The 23,359-nt window shown below is 34.4% G+C and overlaps 2 protein-coding genes and 2 long non-coding RNA genes across 5 annotated transcripts; 2 read left to right on the top strand and 2 right to left on the bottom strand.

Moving 5' to 3' along the window:
• Positions 1-868: 868 nt before the first annotated feature.
• Positions 869-1,729, bottom strand: LOC138126579 (uncharacterized). Its single transcript, XM_069042370.1, has 2 exons — positions 1,671-1,729; positions 869-1,598 (listed from the first exon to the last, which is right to left on the bottom strand). The coding sequence occupies exons 1-2, from the start codon at positions 1,727-1,729 to the stop codon at positions 869-871; spliced, it is 789 nt and encodes a 262-aa protein (XP_068898471.1).
• An 8,089-nt stretch (positions 1,730-9,818) lies between these two features.
• LOC138127221 (uncharacterized) lies at positions 9,819-10,909 on the top strand. Its single transcript, XR_011158149.1, has 3 exons — positions 9,819-10,038; positions 10,088-10,194; positions 10,256-10,909. It is a non-coding gene; the product is annotated as an uncharacterized lncRNA (long non-coding RNA).
• A 1,507-nt stretch (positions 10,910-12,416) lies between these two features.
• Positions 12,417-22,153, top strand: LOC138125612 (very long chain fatty acid elongase AAEL008004-like). Of its 2 annotated transcripts, none has more exons than XM_069041038.1 (8): positions 12,417-12,776; positions 17,204-17,272; positions 20,243-20,433; positions 20,495-20,575; positions 20,651-20,828; positions 20,883-21,019; positions 21,072-21,257; positions 21,314-22,153. In XM_069041038.1, exons 2-8 carry the CDS (start codon positions 17,212-17,214, stop codon positions 21,497-21,499), a joined length of 1,020 nt encoding a protein of 339 aa, XP_068897139.1. In that variant the 5' UTR covers positions 12,417-12,776; positions 17,204-17,211; the 3' UTR covers positions 21,500-22,153. The 2 variants fall into 2 exon arrangements, with proteins under 2 accessions (XP_068897139.1, XP_068897140.1); XM_069041039.1 differs by having other exon boundaries at positions 12,424-12,776; positions 20,666-20,828.
• On the bottom strand, positions 13,452-14,568 carry LOC138125614 (uncharacterized). Its single transcript, XR_011157499.1, has 2 exons — positions 13,736-14,568; positions 13,452-13,686 (listed from the first exon to the last, which is right to left on the bottom strand). It is a non-coding gene; the product is annotated as an uncharacterized lncRNA (long non-coding RNA).
• Positions 22,154-23,359: the final 1,206 nt, after the last annotated feature.

Below are 23,359 nucleotides of genomic sequence, written 5' to 3'. Positions count from 1 at the left end.
ACTAACGTAAATTAGTACTTTATTAAGATGTGAAAGTTTTTCTATTTTTAAATTGCAAACAGGTTTTTCATATTCATTAATAAAGTACAATCGCGGCCATCCAAAAGTGAACGTTTTTTTTAATAGTTTGATTTTTACTTTAAATCATTGGTGTCCTAAAATGTCACAGTTTGACACTAGCGTTAAAAAAATTATTGAATTTTTTTTTTTAAATGCCACGACATCTCACTCCGATTCAGCCAGCTAGGGCTATTATTGATCGTTGGCTGCTGTGGCGAGAGACTCATTTTTATTAAAAATTATTTCTTAGAACTTTTTATTATTAAAATAGTAACTCCTGCTGCACGAACGCCAATGAATACAGCCTAATTTAATCTAACGAAAAATACGGAAATTTTCGCAAGGTATCGTTCACTTTTGGATGGCCGCGATTGTACCTATTATTGAAAATGGTTTTTCGAATTTGCGTCTCTACTAGGTCTATTATTGTATTCAAGTTGGAGTTATGGCTATAGATCTCTAAGAAAATTTTTATTATTATTGTCATTTACACCAAAAAAACTTCCAATACAAACGTTTAAACGCTACTTTTTAACATCTGTTGCAGATGTAGTTGCATCCGTTACGTTGAATTACCAATTACATACTACAAAATTCCTTAGAATTTGAAAATTTAATTTTTTTATTTAAAAATTTAAAAAACGGTGCAAATTCGAAAAAATAAGATAAAAAACCCGTTTTATAAGGGCATTGGCGCATTCGTCCCATAGAAAACTCCCCTACGGCTCGTTTTCTACACGCGCCAAATCAACCCTTATAAAACTTGTTCTTTAATATGCTATTATTTGCCCTACGGGCTTTCCGATTCCTAATTACAAACACAAAAATACAATTCCAAAAAATTAACATTTTTTTCGATCCTCCACTCCTTTCTTTTTCTATCCTTTCTCTCCTCTTCCATATCACTTTCATCCATCCTATCTCCCTTCCGTCTTCGTTCAGTATTTCTTCCCGGTCCGGTTCCTCGCGGCACCTCTCTTCTTTTTCCGTCCAATACCTGTTCTCTCTCTCTTCGTTCCCACATCTGAATCTCGCCATCGCTTTTCTCTCTTTCGCGCTCTCTCTCCCCAGGTACACCGAAAAGAGGATGTTCCGCCGGAACATCCTCTGTAATGCATCTCTCATACTCCCTGTTGAACCTGGATTCTCTGATTCTCTCCCTTCTCTTTTGCTTGTCCGGGTCTTTGTCCCTCTCGCTCAGCTCCGCACTCTCTTTCGCATCCGCCTTCTTTTTCTTTTCTCCATAGTACTCAGACAGTATCCTGCACTCTTCCCTTTCGCCCATTCTGTCCTCGAACTTTGCTACTTTCTTTCCCGCTTTCACTCTCAGCTTGCTCCTCCTGCACTCTTCTCTCCCTCCCCACTTTCTCTCTCCTATTCCCCAGACGCATCCAACTACCATGTTCGCCTTCTTCACTAGCTCTCTCATTTGCGCTTTGTCTGTGGCTCTCTCGTTGAAGGTGTAGCCCAAGAATCTAAACTCGATCACTCTTTCTATCGTCCTTTCTTCCCACTTCCACTCGCTCTCCTTACTCTTCCTTTATCTCTTGTTGAAGACCATCATTTTCGTCTTCTCGACATTCACTTCCAGCTTGTTCTTCCTCACATACTTCCGCAGGTTCCTCATCATTTCTTTCATCTCTCTCTCACTCCTTGCCACAATCACCATATCGTCCGCAAACGCCAGGCTCCAAACTTTCTCTCTGTATATATCCCGGTGATATCCCGCTATTTTTACGAAAAAAATTTGCGGGCGAAGCCGCGGGTAAAAGCTAGTTATAAATAAAAGTTCAGTTTGTTGAGGAGTTAAAATTCTACAGTCTTGGTATGTATTTATTAAAAACTTTAGATACATTTTTTGTCGTTCACTGATAGTTAACGTATTCATGCGATTTTCTTGCCGAATATCCCTCTGCATAGATTCATACGAGTATACCGAAAAAATTTTTCGTGCATTGCTAACAAAGTAATCATTCTCGTCTTCGACGGGCGATTAATAACTTTGTCAGCAATGCACTAAAAAAATTTTTCGGATAGAATCTATGCATCGGGACATTATAAGTGAAAAATTTTCCATCAAACTATAAATTAAGTAAGATTTGTCGACAATCGTAATGTATTAGAAATTTCTAACCCTCCACCACCCGGCGGTACGGCAATTTTCCCGGAGTACATACACTATTACGGATATTACTATCAAGTAAGTGCTTATTCACAATGGACATAAGGTTGACATAAGGCATAAGAAATTCATGATACGCGCAGTGGATATACTATTAATTTTTACGTAACTTATGAGAAGTGACCTCAGTGAACATTATTGTTGTGTACAAAAAGGCATGAAGAATCATATTCAAATTATATGGACACATCAATTATTTTCCAATTGCCCAAATTTACAAATTATTCTTAGGTATCTCTTATATATTTCTTATGTCTTATGTCCATTGTGAATAAGCACTAATAGTGTAGTGCTAATCAACATAATTACCGGCGTCTCGCCTCCACATTTTGACTTTGTTGTGTTATATTATGTTCTGTGTCAATGTTAAGGAACTTCCTCACGATACGATATGAGTATAATAATATACCTTTTTGAATTTCAACTACCAATGTGTTACCTAAATCAAGAATTTTTAAATTTTTAAAAAGAGATTGCGCTACTATTCCCGTTCTAAACACCAAAGATTTCTCATAGCAACGGAGAGCTCTAAATATTTTTGTGTTATATGTCTGTGTTTGTGTTATATTATGTATGTGAATTTGGAACAGCTATATCTAAAAGATATGCTTGCTTTTGTTGTTTATTTAAAATAATAATGTCTGGTCTGTTATGTTTAATATGAATGTCAGTTAAAACTGTTAGATCAAAATATAATTTGTAATTGTCATTTTCCAAACAACTTTCTGGTGTATAATTATAATGTGGTTGTGTATTCTTTAATAAATTGAATTTAACAGCTAAATCATGCGTATAATTTTAGCGAATATATCATGACGTTTCTTATATTCGCTTTGAGCCAAAACGGTGCAAGAAGAAATATTATTTTAAAATTATTGATAGTCACCAACCAATCAGGATGAGTGATATAGTTTGTCCAGCGGGAGATTGTTTAACATAAACATTACTAAATTCTACCCAGAGAAAGTACTACCTAGAGTAAATTATTTATTTATTTACCTACAAGCAGTAACATTTTTTGCCCTGAAATTATGCTCTAATTAATGTATTCTAGTGCATTTTGTAGTGTTGGGTTAGAAGTATAAAATTAAAAATCTCCCAATCTCTCATTGGACGGAGTATACAAGCGTCATATCACATCATCATAAGAATTTAAAAGCCCAGTTAGTCAAAAACAAAAACTGACATAACTGCGAAACTAAAAGTAATTTAAGTCTTCCATTAACATACAATAGTATATTATGTTATGAGGAGCAAAAATGAAGTTTTATGTGCTGCGGCTGGTAGATTGGTTGCCGAACGCAGTGAGGCAGACAAACCAACCAAAGCACATAAAACCATTTTTGCTCCGAATAACATATACTATTTTTTCTTCAAACCTTCATAACAAATTATTTAAGACATGTTAAGAAACCAGGTAGGAATTTCAAATGATTTATCTAGTTTACTTTACTGCCGCTCATCAGCGGAGATAATAACTTCACGGACACCTCAGCGGAGATAATAACTTTATGTGCCGCTCTCAGCGGAGATAATAACTTTATCTGCCGCTCGTCAGCTCGTTAGATGCCATGACAATGAAGTGACACTTTAGCATTATCAATGCAGCAGGATAATGTCATAATTTACGGACGTTTGAAGAAAAAATTGTTTATTTAAATACCAAATTTAAACCTTACCGAACTTGCACTGCATGATAAAAAAAATTAGAATTGCAATGAATGATATAATAACATGAGCCTAAAAGCTGAAACAATAGTAATTATACACCAAGGTAGAGAAGACATTTTTTTAAGCCGAGGTAGTTTATATAAAGAAGCGAGGCTTAAAATTGTCTTCTCTACCGTGGTGTATATATTATTTTTTTCACTACTAGATACTTTAAAACCCTTTTAATAATAATTATTAATTAAATTATTTTGTCCGATGCGACGATCCGAGTTCTCATTTTTCAACGGTTGCTATGAAAATTGAAAATCGTCTCCGTCTGCCTACGTTAACCAATGAAATCAAAGAAAATCTTTCGTTGGTAGGTGACGGCTGTTCATTATTAACCACTGGTATCCCACCTCCACCCGGCGGCACGGCAATTTTGCCGGAGTACATACACTATTACGGATATTACTATCAAGTAATAGTGCTGTGCTTATCAACATAATTACCGGCGTCTCGCCTCCACATTTTGACTTTGTTGTGTTATATTATGTTCTGTGTCAATGTTAAGGAATTTCCTCACGATATGACATGAGTATAATAATATACCTTTTTGAATTTCAACCACCAATGTGTTCTCTAATTCCAAAATTTTTCAATTTTTAAAAAGAGATTGCGGTACTATTCCCGTTGCTGAAATTATAAATGGTAAAATCGAAATTTTTTCTAAACACCAAAGATTTCTCATAGCAACGGAGAGCTCTAAATGTTTATTAATTTTTGTATTATGTGTCTGTGTTATATTGTGTGAATTTGGAACAGCTATATCTAAAAGATATGCTTGCTTTTGTTGTTTATTTAAAATAATAATGTCTGGTCTGTTATGCTGAATATGAATGTCCGTTAAAACTGTACGATCAAAATATAATTTGTAATTGTCATGGTTAATAATGAAAAATTATTAACTAGTAGGAGAGAAATTCTACTTCTGGGTTCAGTTCGAGAGTCAATATTTCTCGTATAAAAACTCCAACGTTATATTACACTTTAACTTCAATAATGAGAATGTTATTATTTAACACTTTCTACTGAGAAAACGACCGCTCAGCCCAATATATGTAGACTACCTAAAACCTGAATTTGGTTTACAGAATTTTTAGTCCTAATTCAAACCTGCCGAGTCAAATGATTTGTTGTTGTTGTTATTCATAAATCTATACCTAATTATAAATAACTAGAGGTTGCCCAGCGGTCGAAATTCGACCGTTTTCATTAAATTTTTAAGTTTGAATGTTACTGAGGTTTTTTTTTATCAAAAAGTATATACCTCTATAATTATCTCATACAGGCTGTTTGATAAAAAATGCCTCAATCCATAACTTTTTTATTTGTTATCCGATTTCAATGAACAAAAAAACCAAAGATATGGTTTTTCATGCGCTACGAGCAGCCATAAAATATATTTTTTTCACTACTAGTAATAAAGTCTAGCGTTATCGGTTGTCGTAGAATACTGAGAAGTTTCGTTTTTCTACGTTGGCCCAGTTTCAGGTAAATAATTTTTCATTATTAACCAGTGGTGAATAATGGAACAACCGTCACCTAGCAACGAAAGATTGTCGTCTATTTCATTGGTTAACGTAGACGATTTTCATACCAACTGTCAAGAAGTGACAACTCGGACCCGTCGCATCCGACAAAATAATTTGATTAATAATTATTATCAGAAAGGGTTTTAACGTATCTAGTAGTGAAAAAAATAGTATATAAACCACGGTGGAGAAGTCCCTTATAGCCTTCGCGCCTTACAACCCTCGGCGCGCCTCGGGTTCTAATCTTGGCGCTCTGGCTATAATCATGAACTTCTCCACCTTGGTATATAATATACTATTTTTTGGCGTTATTTTCAATGGCTAACGATAGTTAACTTTTTTTTTAAATGGACACATGTAGTTTTTTAGGCTCAGTCTGGTAGAGTTTTTTTTCTGATGATGTATTAAAAGTTATCATGTGGTCCCTAGCTACTTAAAAAAAAAATTAAACAATTTGTAATTGTGGTTCAGCTTATTGTAAAATTTTCAAGTAAGCCGTGAAAAACAATTGGAATATAAATAGCAACAAATGTCAAGTGTCAGTTTGAAAATTTTCAGGTGCAATCTTGAGGTGTTTTATTATTATTTTCTTGCAAAACATGAATTATAAAAAAAAATTATAATTTAAAACATGAATTATAAAAAAAAAATTATAATTTAAAACATGAATTATTAAAAAATGTTGTTACACAGTCTACGACTGGTTTACAAATCTATGAGGGGCATGATGACCAACTCAATAGACCGGGACCAATGGCTTAACGTGACTTCCGAATCACGAGATAGAATATAGCCTTTTTTTTTCGCCCTGGGTCGGAATCGAACCCGCGACCCTCGCGTCCCTGAGCCGAAACGGACTCCCTTAGGCTATATTCTGCCTAAATAAATTATTATTATTATTATTATTTTTCTATTAAATTTTTGTTATTGACTAATTGCAATTTTTATTACACTCGAATATAAAATAATAGTCAAATGACTGCTATCTTGCATGACTGGCAATGTTGTTATTTTATACTTAAATAAAAAAAGTTTAAAAAAGCAGATGAAAATTTCTAAGTTGACGTTTGGATGACATTTACCGCACTTTGTATTTCGATTCTTTTTCACGGGACTCTTAAAAATTTCATAATAAGCTGAACCACAAAAAAAAATAATTTTTTTTCAGTTATCTATGAACCAAATGATAACTTTCAATACGTCATTAGATTCAGAAAAAAAAACCTTACCAGACTGAGCATAAAAAAAAACATGTGCCCATTAAAAAAAAAAGTTGACTATCGTTAGCTATTGAAGATAACACCAAAAAAATATATTTTATGGCTGTTTTGTAGCGCATGAAAAACCATATCTTTGTTTTTTTGTTCATTGAAATCGGGTAATAAATAAAAAAGTTATGGGTTGAGGCGTTTTTTATCAAACAGCCTGTATATTCGTACATCATTACCTTGCAATGTTACCGTAGTGGATTTAAATATTTTTTTCGATTTCCAAAGCTTCTAAATTCTCTATTATGCAGGATTAAATATTGGTAGTGAGTGATCTTGTACTTTGTGATAATATGTACGATTAGAGGTAGCTGTCATGACAATTTCATACATCTACTTCAAAATAATTGACTTTCAAAGACCGCCAAATCAGCAAATAAGTTCAAGAGAATTTTTTTAACATTTTTCTGACGTTTACGGTAATCTCTTCTACACCGTAGTGCACCGTTAGTACGCAATTTTTGGAACCCCTGTATATGTATTACACTTACTGATTCTCATCATTTTCCACGTTATTTTGATAAGAAAATTTGCTGCAACCAAGTCCATCTTTCAAATTAGCAAGATGATTCGTCACACGTTTATATAAAAAATTATTCTCGATAATCCGATTACCGTGCGCACGACTCGCGGCGAGCTCGTTTTCCGCCAAAAATGATAAAAATCCAAATTTACGGATCCCCGACGGAAGATTCGTGGAGACCAAGCGCCGGAGTGCGGAGTCAGATTCCACGCCCGGATTTCGTCGTCCACCGTGGGCCCGAGGAAGTCCCCGAGGAACGTAGAGGTCTCCAGAGTCGTCGACCGCCCCGTGACGATCAAGGCCAGGGTGATAGAGTAAATTTTTAGTTAGCGAGCGCGTCGTTGCTGGCAGAACGTTTTTTTTTTGTTCGGGTTTGGGTTATCGGTCTGTTGGTGACCTCGCCTGCAAACGGCCGGTCAGACCGATAACAGTTTTCTTTTATTGTTCTTTTACGTATTTATCTTTTGTGTCCTCGTCCGCCGCATGACTTCTCTTTCTATTTGAATTTTTCTTTTCTTTTAGGCAAACGAGCTGAGGCCGGAGGGGACGGTCCCGCCGATCGTGGGCAGCGTAAAAGGTTAGCGTCGGGGACGATATAGGACTTCGCTTTCGGTTCCCCCTTTTTTTGATTGATTTCGAAATCAATCTCCTTTCAAGAATTTTTCTTTTTTTATCGCGGCGAGGGCACAACCCTTCGTTTTGTAAATAAAAATTGAGTGTGAGAAACTTTTTTGTTGAAAGTTATCAGATTTGAATATGTATCGGACTGAGTGAAAATATATTGTATTAAACCACTCGGAGTTTTCCTTTCTCCTGGTTATCACCACCCACCCCTACATTTTTGGTTGTACTCTCGAGCAGTCTCCAGTGGATCTCGACCCGAAGTCTGTTAAATCGTTATTTTGGGAAAATTTCACCAAAAGGGAGAATAAATAACGTAACAGTATGTATTTAAAATAAATGAGATCAAAGCACCTTTCGAGCCCTTATACAGGGTGTTTCTGAAATAAGTGCATTAATTTTAACTGGTAATAGAACTTATCAAAAGGAACAACTTTTCTCTCTGCCATTTTGGCGAAAAACGTTGCGTAATGGCTTAAAAAACTAGGAAAAATTTTCTTAAAACCGTTCATATCTCCAAAACTAAGCTACCTAAAAACGTGAAAGAACCAGATTCTTACGAAGTGGATTTTTTGCTATACGGTTATATTTATTTGAATTTCGATTTCGGCGTTAAAACACGTTTTTTCTGGATGAAAATGGATGTTTTTTTCATATTAGCGCTGATCTCAATTAGCCATTGCAGTATTTAGTGGCGTAGGGCTATTTTAGTGAAAAATCTCTCCAATTTTTTTTTGGAATTAAACATCGTTTTTCGGCAAAATGGTAGATAGAAAAGTTGTTTCTTTTGACGAGTTCTATTACCAGTTAAAATTAATGCACCTATTTCAGAAACACCCTGTATCTTCAAATTTATTTATTATTTTTCTCATAATTTTCAAACATGAGTTGGCATTGCCTCATTGAATTTTGGGGCACCAGGTATATAAAAAATTAAATTCGGATGGTTTAAATCGTCTTCATCACAACGTTTAACTCCTCTAAATATTATTATAGTGAATTTTATACGTTCCTTTTTCTTTAGAAGAGAAATTCCATTGTTAGTTAAAGCTCACACTTTCGTTCTTTCAATATTCTTTCAGCACTCCTCGTTGTCGTTGACACTTCACAGCAGTCAGACATACGCTCCTTTATTTCAGTTAGACTTTCATTAGGAAATAATGATCACATATAATCAAACGAATTGCACACATTTGCACGTAGCTGAACGATGAGCGTGTAAAACTCTTTCGTGAAAAAATGGACACATTCGTAATTGACCTTGACAACTTATTCTTATAGCACGAAATCTTTTTGTTTTCGCCAGCAAATTTGAATTCTACTCTGAATCTATAGTCATCGCCAAAATTATAAAACCACCACCTGTTGAATTAAGGATGAACTGGAGTAACATTGAAAAATGGCGAAATTTGCTTGAAATTGGTACAATAGTCCTTTCATCCATTCTAAAGTACTGTGCCAAATTTAAAAAAATTTGATCGAGGAATTTTAAAGTTATTACCTTTTAAAGTTTCGGGATATTTTACACGTGTTCTTATGAGAAATGGAGCAATGGTCGCATAAAAATTGATAAAAAACATATTTCAAAAAGGCCAATTTTTCTTAAATTTTTCACACATAAAGTATCGATATCGTAGAATTTTCTAATGAATTTACAAAAAAAGTTGGTCGAGGATTTTCCTTGTAATCGCTAATTACATGTGGAAAAACACGGTTTTTGAGGTTATGTATCTGTTTTAATTTCAATAAAAGTGAACAAAATGCATATAATTGACGTCGGTATGCAACATTAAACTCATATCGCACGTTTTACTGCAGTTACGTTAAGAACTTTAACAGAAATCAATGAAAATTGAAATTCAGTGTGCTTTTGTTTACTTTCACGTACAGTCTTAGTAAAAAGATTGTAAAATCACATGTATATGCCATTCACGATGTTTTGGCATAAGGGGAGGCTATGATTTCATTTTTTAAAGTTGGATACATGTTTGATTTCTGTCATCTCTGCTGTCACTAAAGTGCCTGACATGCGGACCTATCAAAATGAACGTAACATGTTGCCGAATTTACCGTAATCATAATTAAGCGACATTAAAACGTATTGATGGTGTTTATATTAGACTGCAGAACATATTTTCAGTAAGTTACAGTGAAGTCAAGTTCTTTTTATGTATAAATTGAATCGTAGGTGAGTACGAGATAAATATGTAGCACGGATAGTGAAGGAAGAAACAACGACCCAATTGAAATGGCACAGGGGTTTTGTAAGACCTATTATAACTTCGCCATAGAGTTGTAATGAGTGGCTTGAGTCTATTTTGAAATGTACTCCTGAAATTTGCCAACATTTTTGTAGATATTGTAAAGAACTTATTTTGGAAAATTGGACAAAATTAATGGGAAATCTTTCATTTGAAAACGTTCTTCCTTTAATAATAATTTCATTAGGAGAATCTGACTCGGAATTTGATTGGGATTTTCATGCAGGTAATGATGATTCAGAATTTTCTAATGAATTATGGAAGTTGAATAGTTTTGTTCTTTTTTGTCATGGACGATGGGTGTGTAAATATTTTGCAGAAAGATTCGAATAACGTAAGGCTTAATAAGTAGGTACAAGATTTTATACAATCTAGTTCTAGGAACGTTTTGGTTAACATGAAAAATTCATTGAGAAGTTACTAATTGGTTGGTTAAGATACTGTATAAATGGGTTATCTAAGTGGTGCATAAATTGACAGGAGTCACTTTGTCTTTCGGTCCCGGCCCTTACTATTCTGTAGTTTGTTCAAGTCAGTTTCCTGTTTTGTTAAATTGGATTAAAAATATGTGAGTATTGTTCTATTGCAAACTAGTAAAACTGACAACAATGCACTAGACAATGACGCAGTTTATAACCTCAAACTTAGAAAAACATAACCTAATTCAACAGACAGCTTTACTGCCAACTTAAATGCACTTTTTCCATGGCCTCCCCTTATGCCAAAACATCGTGAATGGCATATAAGTAATTATCTAAATATCAAGAAAATAAACACAAAATTTACTTGCAACTCATTACAATTCGTTTCCAAAAATTAAAAACTATTTTTTCAAATATTGATTTCTCGTAATAAACGTTTCATAGCATTATAAGAATTCCGCAACTTTTTGCTGAGATTGTTACTCCAGTTCATCCTTAAATTGTCAATAAAAAAAAAACCCTAATGGTTATTTTAACGTTCTTAGCTGTTCTTGGTTATTATGTACAATGTCCAAAAAGTTTGGAAACACCCCAATAAAATATAGAAACGAATGATTTTCAAGAAAGTGAAAAAGCTGCTGTTTTTGATGACCTTGAAAGAGTTATGATGTCATTAGAGGTTTTTTTAAATGGCAACGTCGCATTTTTACTACCGTTTTTAATAAATATTTTAATTGTCTACCCGACGGTCAAAAACATTTTCAATTTACGAGTACATAAGAAATTTCCTGAAAAAACCTATTTTTTTTATAACATAACTTTTTCAAGGTCATCGAAAAGACCATTAAAAAGAATTATTGACCTGTCTTTAGATTTTTTTCAAAAATGTTTATGCGTTACGTTTTCATTTCGGTGTTTCCAGGCTTTTTGGACACACTGCATGTATTATTGTAAACTATAGTTGACTCAAGTTGCAAAACACCACTTGTCATTTGCAACAGCATTTTTTTCATATTTTTGAACCAAATAAAGGCACAAAGGGACCAGAAAATCATAGTTTGGGTTGAATATTTTCCATATAAGTACAGTTTTAAAGTAATTTCAAATTACTAATGCCATAAAAGTGCTGTTGCAAATGCAAAGTGTTTTTTTGCAACTTGAGTCAACTTTAATTTAGTATAAACTTGCGTTTAACGCGTTTATCTTTCAATCGCACAATCGTAAAGAAACGCACAAGGCCTAATCTAACATTTTATTTTTCCCACGTCAAACGTCGAATGTACGGTTGGTGGACAAAAAAAAACTGGAACACTCAAAATTTCTAAAGCTTGTTTGACACGATGCTAAATTTTGTAGAAAATTTGTTAGAAAATGAGAGAGACCCTCGATCAGGACCAATGAACGATCAGGATCATAGTCTGTCTTTGTCAGATCCTGATCGTTCATTGGTCCTCTCTCATTTTCTAACAAATTTTCTACAAAATTTAGCATCGTGTCATACAGCCTTTACATTTGTATCAAGCTTTTAATTGTCAAGATAAAGTCAAAGTAAAACTGACTTTTACAATCACTGTTGACAGTTATCTTGTCAGCTGTAATCCCGAATCTAATCTTTTTTGTCCACCGACCGTACTTACACAACGTAGCCAATTGTATTTTCCAGGTAAATTGCGGTATTGGTGGTTTTATAATGTTGGCGAGGGAGGCTGTCAATTTTTTTTGATCACACGGTACGGCATTCGCGATCGGGTTGGTTCGAGGCGCGCTTCGAAACGCTGTGAACGCGGCTTTACCAGTCAGTGGCGAATCGGTAAAGATCGCTGACGTACGAGTCGGTGAACTATATATAACCGCTACGAGTCGGACAATCCAACCCCAGCCCAGCCAGATAACCGAGTCTGACGGTAGAGAGAGATTGACGATTGACGGCTGTTAGTTGTCTCATGTCTCTCTGACACCCATCGGCACGCCTATAAAGTACTCCAAAAATCAGAAAAGAACGTCTGTCGGCAAAAATCAACGATGTGTTCAGACCAGTGATACAAACTCGTTCGAAAAACCGCTAAAATCGAAACACTGTTCCTTCCTTCCTTAAAAAGTACCGGTTTTAAATTACACTGTGCGGAAAACGGAAGAGATTCATTGGTGCGGTGACAAACGTTTTAGTGGTGTTTTATTGATTTATTCGATAAAGGTGAGTCTCTATCCTTCGTCCTTACAAATTTTCATTAATTGACACACCCTCAAATCGGCCCATTTTACATAATCGACCCATTTACCACCAAACATTTCTACGTTTGTTTGACAGTTGTGGGTTTGTAAGGTTATGTAGCTGTCACAAAAGTCGTTAAAACACTCGCACAAACGGAAATCCTTCACGATATCACTGATTGGAAAACCCGACAGTACCGTTTTCGACGAAAAATCGATGGTTTTGCTGCAACTTTCGATACTCTCACAACATCTCCTCCCCAAAATTAACCTCAAAACGGAACCCGGCTTTGAGAAATTTATTTTGACACAGGTGATTCATAAACGTTGAACATTAATCAAAGTTAAAATAATTCATATTGTATTGCTTCCGATAGGAAAAAAAATGAATTATTACAACTATGAAAAATTGAAATTAACATTAACAATGATGGGTTAACCTGAGGGTCAATCCACAAAATATTGTTGAATATTCACTTGACTGTCTAATTTGAATGTTATGCACAATGGTATGGTCATGTTTTCCGCATTATTGACATGTCACACGCGTATCCCAACTGGGTCACAATTTCCTTTAAATAACCAAAAACGTATCATACTGATTTAAAATCTTCAATAAGAAAATGTCGCGAACCTAGGTGTTAAAACTTCAATCAAGTCTACCACAAATTTTGTTTTTGCTACTTTATTTCTTTTCATTCTTCCAAAAGTGTACTGATTTTTCCATTTTCTATTACACATTATAATTGTAAGAATTGCATGCACACCACACACATTTTCGAGAAAAAACGGAGTGTGTCATAGTAACGGACGCCAGGAAGTCATTGCTTTCTTGTGGAATTTCACCCAAGACGTTATGTAAACTCATCAAGAGTTGCATGATGAGTTTTAGCCTGAAATCAAGCGAAGTTTTAAACTTTAAATGCGAATTAGAACAAATACCTGTTTCCGAGCTAATCATATGTATATCTAGGTAACAATTATCGGTTGTAATTAGCGTGAACTTGAGTGATAACTAGTATTACCTCATATTTTGTAAAACTGTTGTATCTATCGTACCTGACAGTCAACACAATTGTGTGAGCGCAAACATTGTCACAGGTTTAACATTTTAGGTAACGGCCTCAATACGTAGTGGACGTGGTGTTCATGTTAAAATAAAAAGAAACCGTGTACCCATTGACCTGTTGAGGTTTTCTCGAAAATAATTTTTTCTTCAGTATAATAATTCATCGTACGTGTCTTGGTTTTAACGATCGAGGAAATGTCTTACTTGTGTTTGTTGTTCCTCATAATTGGAATAATTTGAAATGTGAATACTAGTCCTAAGGTTAACGAAGTTTTGCAAGGTAGAAGGTCATTTCCTTGAATTCTAAAATCTTTACTTGCTCATATACTCTCTAGTTTTAATTTTTTTCTCGTCATAATAAATGCACGAGTCAGTGTTTTATCTGATAAAATAACAAACAGTTGATAAGAACGTTCAATAAACGAAGACGAAAGACGTGTAAATATGTATGTGGGATATCATTGTGCGAAAATCAACTCATGTTGCAAATATGCACAACTGTTTTCACCTTTTTTTAAACGAGTTTAACAACTACTTGTAACCGTGAAATGACAATTTTTGATTTACAGAAAAGGAAATGTAGTTTATGCTGTCGTAATACATTCAATACAATATTCACGACAATTTCAACGAAATGCTGGAATGTATCTTTGAGACAAGTTATTTTGTTCGACAGAAACAGATTAATTTCGTTCACTAAAACCACTCTTTAATTAATAAATTATTAAATACAGTAACTAGGGCTCAAATTATAAAAAATACAATTATCATTCTGTACACAATGACGATTTTGGTGGGAGTTTGCCATCCGTAGGATGACTTATTTGTCTTATTGAAATTAAGTGTTATTCAACGGAAGAACATTTTTCTTAGTATATTAGTATTAGTATTAGTATTAGTATATTAATTATTTGGCGTTTAAACAAGAACAAATTGCAGCATTCCAATATTTAATTAAGATCAAATTGCGAATTAAATGTTTTGACAGTTTGACACACAAATTAACAAATAATTGTCATCAGATACAAAATACTACTCCTTCCACTAAATAACGGTAAGATTTTAATACACACTATTCCCAGATCTATTTAAAAATGTATGCTTTCACCACTGATCTATTAATGAAGAGCGATAAGTTTGACTTTATCTCAGCAATTCGAACCCAATTCATTAGCTTACATTGCTTTACAGCTTCTGTATTAAATGTTTTCGCTTCTTGTATTATAAACTCGGAATTAATGTAAATATACAGTTCCGACAAAATCAACAGCAATTTATTGTCACCGACGTATTTTAGCTAAAAGTACTGACAACTTTTTAGTTAGGCGACTTTTTTAATCACATGTAACCAGTCTTATGTAATGAAGAAAAACATATCCGATTAACATTTTTCACCTTTTGGTAGCACACAAAATTTAAATTATGTACTTAAAAATCCCTTTTACCATACGCGAACGCTGGTCATTGGAAAGTAATTTTAAAACTGTGCTTAATATCTTTTTGACATTAAGCCCGATATGTTATGTAAACGTAGAACATCCCATTCGGCGATGAAAAGAATTTCAGCTTTTTGTCCACCATCTGAAACGAGTATGTAAGTACATAATTGACTTGTTACGTAATGAAATACATAGTAATTACGAAGTTAGACTTATTTATCTTCTTGAACGGAAAACCCATTTGAATCGAGTTTGTTTTGTTAGCAAATTCTATTCTCTTTGGAATGTTTGCTGCGAAGTTTTTACCTGTCACCTTGTAAATTTTCCGAAAACGTTTGCGTCATTGCTGCGATTGTCATCTTGTTTTAAAAAATTGACGAAGCGTACAAAACCGTTCAAATTTATCTTTGCTTTAACTTGATAACATTGCACTGATGTTTGACACACACATGTTTATCTGCTAATACTTTTTAAAATTTCGAAATTCTCGAATCTCGAGAGTACTTAAAACTGTACCGGTTTCAACAGATATGTTAATAAATGTTATTGTTATTATTTATTATTCAGGTGTGCAGGGTCAGTTGAATGCAGGAAGCAGAGAAAAAAATTGCCATTGTCACAGGGCAGCAGAATTATAAATTAAAACAACAAAACAAAAAGCAGAAAAATCGGATTTAGGACACTTTTCAAGATCATTTTAGAGCAGCTAGTTTTAACGCGGCAGCAAAACCAGTAAAATAAAAGAAAAACACTAAGGAAACCTTCTAATAATTTGCACCATTTACTGGTTACCTGAGCATGCAACTTTATTTTGTTAAAAATAATTATTTGTTTTTAAATAATTGTTGTACATCTTCTGAAGTCGGCTTTGCAACTAACGATGTGCCATTGTTAGTGTTGTTTTATAAAAAATATATTTGCGACTGCTATTCTACCAGTTTTATACCCTAACTAAGCTATGGTCGCTTCAAGTATGTGGTACAAGGATAGCAAGCCTCAAAGTTCGTAGTTTTTCGTACCATCATTGGCTACGCAGAAATTCGTCATTAATAAGTTAAACTTGAATGATTAGAAGAAATTACAATTATATTTGATTGGTAACCGTGATAGGTCAAATTTTATTTCGTCAGCAGTGAAGGCTCATAACAAAGGTTACTTCCTGTTGTTAGTTTCCGTTGTCAGGGGGTAATGAAAATAGGTACGAACTCGGAGATAATTGTGCCACATTTATTTGTGGAATTATGAACGTAAAAGCCAAAGTGTGTATGTAGTAAATTAACCAGAATATATTTAGCAGACGAACATCTGCATTTCATCGACACAATATAGTTCCAACAGCAAAACACATGTAGCATGCCATAGTCGTTTAGGGTTTAGTATGTATTAATGACGAGATAAAAAAATATGCAATAAAGTGGAAAAAATAGATGGGTTTGAATGACGATATTTTATTAAAAAAAACTCTGTGGTTTAATAAAACGTGCATTGTAGCGTAACACTATCGAAAGATCGTACGAGATACCGGGTTTGATATCAGAGATTAAAAGGATAACGTTGGAAATAGATCGAATGATCAGAATTGTGTGATTTAGAAAATGAGTCACATTAAATACCAGAGAGATGAATTGTGAGCAGAATTTTGAACACGAATCGCAGGAGTAGGTATTCGAATCAGATAAATTTTTCTTGTTTGTGGTCGAATCGGAGAGACCGAATCTTCCGGAACTTTTCTATTTCCCAGTCGCGCCGTCGAATATTTTGCAATTTGTTCCAATGCAGTCAAAGCAATTCCCGGAGTGGGATTATTGATTTGACCTTAGTCGACCTCCGCGCCCGTTTCCATCATACTCCCTCTTCCCCGTGACGCAAAAATAATTAAGTAAATGCATTTCTCGGTTGCAGATTCCAGAATGGCTCACCTAGTTACCAGCGTCGTGGACCACTACCAAGACTTGTTAGACAACAAGAGTGGTGAGTATCGAAAAAGGAACGGGGTGGGTGGAATGAATGCATAATTTACGTAAGACGGGACCAGTCCGTTACAAAATATTCGGAGAAATTGTTACATAAATTATAAATATGTACAGCGAAGATAGCGCAACCTGTCTGCGTCAATATTTCTCTAGAACTTTCATCTGGTGTTTATATGATTCGACCTGGATAAATCCGGTGATCTTATTTCTCCAGCTTTTCACTTTCTTCGCCGGTATAACGTGTCTACGTTCTTACGCAATCACACACGATTAAGTAAGGTCGGGGAAAATACATTTTTCGAGGTTGTAATATGATGACATTGGAGTTTTTATCCATTGACATTGACACTTTAATTCATTTAATTTAAGCTGGAATTCTATCAACGAACGGGAAGAGGTGAGCGCGGACCTACGAAATCATTTTAGTGTTTGAGTCTGTCTCAATTAAAATAGTGAAAGTAATCGCTTTTATTGTTGGCAAGAACTACATGCTTTCTAAACCTTCGACTTATTGTTGTTCGGCGAGGGTTCACTTAAGCGAATTGTTTCACTAAAAAGTTTAATGGTAAAGGCATGCTTTTTCTGGAATCATAAGAAATGCGTTTCTCACTGCTTCGACGTTTTAGCCTTGACTCATGGTGGCTTCTTATTGTGGGAGCTAATTAATCGATTTAGTCCTAATTGCAGGATTCAGCACACAATAATAGTCCCAGATAAAAATTATAAACGTAATTATAAAGCTGTGTTCTACCGATTTTTTTTTCTTAAGATCCGCGTAGAAAATTGCAAATTTTATGTTCGATTAGATTTACTGCCCGAAGTTGTTATTGCTATGTTTGTCGGTGTAAAAGAATAACACATTTTTTGTAAGTTTTTATAGACATCCCAAACACGTTTTTTCGTTGTTATGAATGATACGTTCCTTGTTGTTAACCTTACTAAATAATAATTAACAATTTGTTTGTTACACCTCTAGTAACATTACGAAACGTAAATATTTACTCATGGAACGACTTACATTGCAAATTTATTTGTTTGTAAACGTAAAACGCTTTTGCAATTTGTGCCACAAATACACTTTTTAACGATTGTTCCAATGTGAGAATTTCTCCACAAAACTCCCTCTTCTATTTTTTATATTTCTTTACATTTGATTGACGTAAACCATTTTATTGTTCCTAACATTTATAGGTACAATACGATTATTTTTATTTTGTTGTGCGTGATCGACGTTATTTTGTAAAAATGATGAAACTTGCAATTAGGGTAATTGGTAATAATGGTCGTAAAATAGCATAATTTACGAAATTTAAATCTAACTATTATAAATGAAGCTACCAATAGATTGTACAGTCGCAACAGTAAGTTACATTAAAAATAATTTCTTTGAAGGACTTTCCTATTGCACAACAGCTTGATGTGAATAATCTTGTAATAATCCAGTAATGGCACTCGTTATTTGAATAAAATATACTTTTCTAGTTGTTAATACATATTTATAAACACCAAAAATGAAAATACGAAAAATAGAAAGTACATTTAAACTAATAAAATTGGCTACGGCATGTAGCTGTTAATGTTTAATTTAAAAGAGAAAAGGGAAGTAAGTAGATCATTGTTTCCTATTTTTTCTCCAGACATCTGCTCTCTAAAAATGTTTTCATCGTTCTGCTTTTTACACAACCTTGCACTATTTAGTCTTGTAAATAAAAAATAAAACCAAGGGTACTACAATATAAATTCTGAGTTGTACAACATTTTCAAGTCATTTGGCAACATTTGTTGTGTCTAAGGTCGGGGTCAGGTAAAATAGAGTTCAGTTTTTATATCTAAACAAAAACAATTAAAGACAATTTGTAATAAGTAAAATGTTTAAGCGAGATGTAAAATAGGGAAACATTTTTTTCGTGTTTAAAACTTTCCTGGTTATATAACATCTGTCAAAGATAACCTCAAAATTTGCAATATATTAATGTTTTTTAAGACTTTGCCCAAACGAACACGAAAAATGTTATTCAATATTCGGCCTGTTTTGCAGCACTTGGCTAACGCCTCGTGCTTCAAATTTCGGCCTCATACCTGAAAAGTGATCTGACAGCGCTAGTCATATGAAAATAACTATAAATATACTTACAAAATTTCAAATTCAGAAGTGTTGCATTTTTGTCATTTGAACGTTACCAGTTTCAGTTTCTCTTTGAGTGTTTAATAAACGCAAGGAAATTCTCCGATGTTGTAGTGCAGCGCGATGTGAATATAAATTTAACGGAAGTCGAAAAGATCGAGAGTTTTTGAACCTTCTGAGACAAAAATAATCTTTGCAGCATTCAATTTCGCCGATTTATATTTTTAAAGCTGATCCGAATCGCGCAACGATTGGAGTCGGCTGGCAGCACTTTTATCGAATCGGTGATAGGAGACGGTGTACAGGAAACGTGCTGGTATTTGAACAGGAACTAGCAGTAAAAGTCGAAACCGTTTCGAATGCGTCACGAATATCGCATTTTACCTTAAAATATGGTAGCAACCTCGATGCGATTAGACGGAAGACAACAAAATGCTTCGGAGTATCTACGCAACGGGGCATTTCAGATATTCGAATCCGTAATGTAATTGACCTTGTTCAGATCAGTTCTGATGAGGAGGTCTTGTGGGTGTTACACTTTCTTTCGTTCCACTTTATCTATGGGAAGTTTCAAACGAAAAATCGCTCTCGATTGACGAATCTTCTCCGAACAGTGGTTATCGGATTGTCGCGGCATTGGTCATCGTCTTATCGGAATTTCTGATTCGTGTTGTCTTCCAGCCAATAATTATGTAAATGGAAACGGCTCTTCGAGTCGTAAGAACCGAAGGTATTATGTGGTACGACTTCCATATTCAAAAAAAAATTGCTGTGACATAACGACAAAGTGGGTCGCTTTCTCTTTCGATTTCGTCGGTTATAATAAAAATTCATTATTTCCAGACCCGAGGGTGAAAGGATGGGCCATGATGTCCAGTCCCGTGCCGACCCTGCTAATTTGTTTATTTTATGCCTACTTCTCCACCGTACTAGGACCAAAATTAATGGAAAATAGGAAACCATTTAACTTAAGGAAGATTTTAATTTTTTATAATTGTGTCCAAACACTGTTCAGCGCTTGGATTTGTTACGAGGTGAGCTGGACAATCAGACAGAATGTTTTAATTAATAAAGTATCTAATTATGCATTTTTAGTACTTAATGAGCGGCTGGTGGGGCAGCTACAGCTTCAGGTGTCAACCTGTCGATTATTCCGACAGTCCCATGGCCCTGAGGGTAAGCACAAACGAATTTTTTAATGCGAAACGAGATAAAAACACAAAACAATTTAATTCAATCGAAATTACGTAGAAAAATATCTTTCAGATGGCAAGGACGTGCTGGTGGTACTATTTTTCCAAATTCACCGAATTCTTCGACACGTTATTTTTTATTTTACGCAAGAAAAATAGTCACGTGTCGACTCTCCACGTCATCCATCACGGTTGCATGCCGTTTTCAGTGTGGATGGGGATGAAGTTCGCCCCTGGTAATGTCAAATAAAACATTTGATTATTTTTTTTATTGACATTTATTGTATCAGGTGGCCACAGTACTTTCTTCGCTTTGCTCAACACTTTCGTTCATATTATCATGTACTTTTATTACATGGTGGCGGCAATGGGGCCTCAATACCAGAAGTACATATGGTGGAAGAAGTATCTAACTACCTTCCAGATGGTAAACTATTTATGCACCAATGTCAGAAATGTTTAAATTTGTCGTATTGCAGGTGCAATTCGTAGCGATTTTTACTCATCAGTTCCAGCTTCTCTTCACGGAATGTAATTATCCTAAAGGATTCATGATCTGGATCGCTCTTCATGGTATCATGTTCTTATTCCTATTCTCGGATTTCTACAAAGTGAGATATACCAATTCAAAGGCTGTGAAGAGTAGTAATAACGGTGCTTGCATGGTGAGTAGTGTAATGTCACGGTTTGTTTTATGTTTTTACAAAAACATCATTTACAGCCTGTCCTGGAAGATGAAAAGAACCAAAACGGTTCTGTTAAGAAATCCGACAGCAACGGCACTTTAAACAACACCTACATCAAAAGCGAATATTCAGATTCTTACAAAGCTTGTTACTCGAATGGTAGCACAAACGGTTTCGTAACGCAAACTGTAATACAGCGCAACTCAAAGAAGATCAAATAGATTTGAGACAATCTATTTTTATACTATTTAATTTTTTGGGTACAAAAGATTTTTTTGTATTTACATCTGTTTAATTTTAGATAATTTATTAGATATTGAATAATGTTAATTGTTGTTTTTTTTTTGGCAAAATTTCGTAACTCAGGGGCGAAATAAATTGGTTTCTTTCTTTAAAAACATGTATTCTATAAGTTTATTACGGCTGCAGGGACCATTTTTACATTGTGTTACGTCGCTTTATGTGTTTTTTTTTTTTGTTTCGTGTATCAGCCATTAGTGCCTGAAATTTTATCACAAATTCTAGCTTTAGCTTATTGTTGAGACTATTGCACATGAATCGTTGCCGGTTGTTTGTACTTACAATTTTTTAAAATAATTTATCGATAATGTTTTAGTAAGGGAGTTGGGCGACAACCGAGGCGACTATTTGTTTAAATATTTTCAAATTGCGGTCGCAGCTCTCTAACTCCAGTCTTTTCCAGTTCTGAAATTAACTACGTGTAATGGAAGTTGTATCACTGTAATAAATGTCGTTTTATTATCATTGTATATAATACATATTACGCGTTTCTTTAGATTTTAAAGTTGTATAGTATTTTTGTATATACTTAAGAATCTTAAGAATTAAATAAAGTGGAAACCAGCATTTTGCAATTCGATTGTTATTTCAACACGTCAAAGGACGAGTTTCATACAATTTCTATCAAATAATACTCACGTGTGGGAAAGCTAGACGCACTTGTTTATATTTTTTTCAACCTTGATTGTTTCCTTTTAACTACGTAAATATTTACCTGTTTTCCATTAAGTAAATAAATGGCACTTATTTAACTCCGAATGACCCTTTTGCCGATTTGTAAAGATCGTTTTGCCGTTGCATTTATGTTCGTGTCTTTCAAGAATCTGCAAGTGTTGATGAAATGTTTTGTCGTTTATTTATGTACTTCAGTCAGCCGTTTATTTCTGCGGATCAATCTCGACAAATGAGCGTTCCACTAGCACTGTAACCCATAAATTTACGATGTGTCATCGTTATTGTACTTAATCGCCATTTCACCAATTGTCAGCTTGAGGATTTTGGAAAAATTCGCCCCAACGATGAAAATGTGAGTGCTAAAGTGTTATTCGTCGACTTGAAATGACGCACTTAGAGATTTGCAGTTATCGACTTAAAAATTTTAGAAAAATTCACAGATGAGTGCTGAAGTGCTATTTGTCGATCTAACGACGCTGCACAGAGTATGCATTTAATCCAAATATAGCTTCAGTAAATAATGGATCCGCATTTCCTTAATATCATTTAATTCTTTAATCTTGCTTGGCTAACGGTGATGTATACCATTGAAGTGATGATGTGCAAATTGTTCATTTGCTATAAAGAAAGTGAAAACTATAGTTTGCGAGCAGAACATATTGTCAGATATCTTCCTCCACACAACCCCTTTTTTTTCTTCGTTTTATTCGTCGAACTCACGATGAGTGCAAATATGATACTTTGTATATTAATGTCAGTTCCTCCGAAAATAACTCTAAAACTCCAACTTAATTTTGAAAATAACGTCCAGTACAGTGCGTAGGTTCAATAAAAGATAAAATTAGATGGTTTACTAAGTTATATTTTCGGTTTTGAGTAAGTACCAAGGTCTGCATAAAGCATTGCTTTTACAAGTAGTATAGGTACTTAAAAGATCAATTCTTAGTAATAATCAGATAAACACAATATTATCTTAAAAGCAAACAAAAATCCGATAATGTTTGGGATCATTTTCGCAAAAATGCTGATATGGATAGGTATACTGGATGCCCCAAAATTCCAAATTTTAGATTTAAAGATATGGGGGCTCAAAAGGTGCAGCTTTG

Source organism: Tenebrio molitor, chromosome 3 (genome assembly GCF_963966145.1).
Source record: "Tenebrio molitor chromosome 3, icTenMoli1.1, whole genome shotgun sequence".
NCBI classification, from domain to species: Eukaryota; Metazoa; Arthropoda; class Insecta; order Coleoptera; family Tenebrionidae; genus Tenebrio; species Tenebrio molitor.
This window is presented reverse-complemented; position numbering and strand designations above follow the sequence as displayed.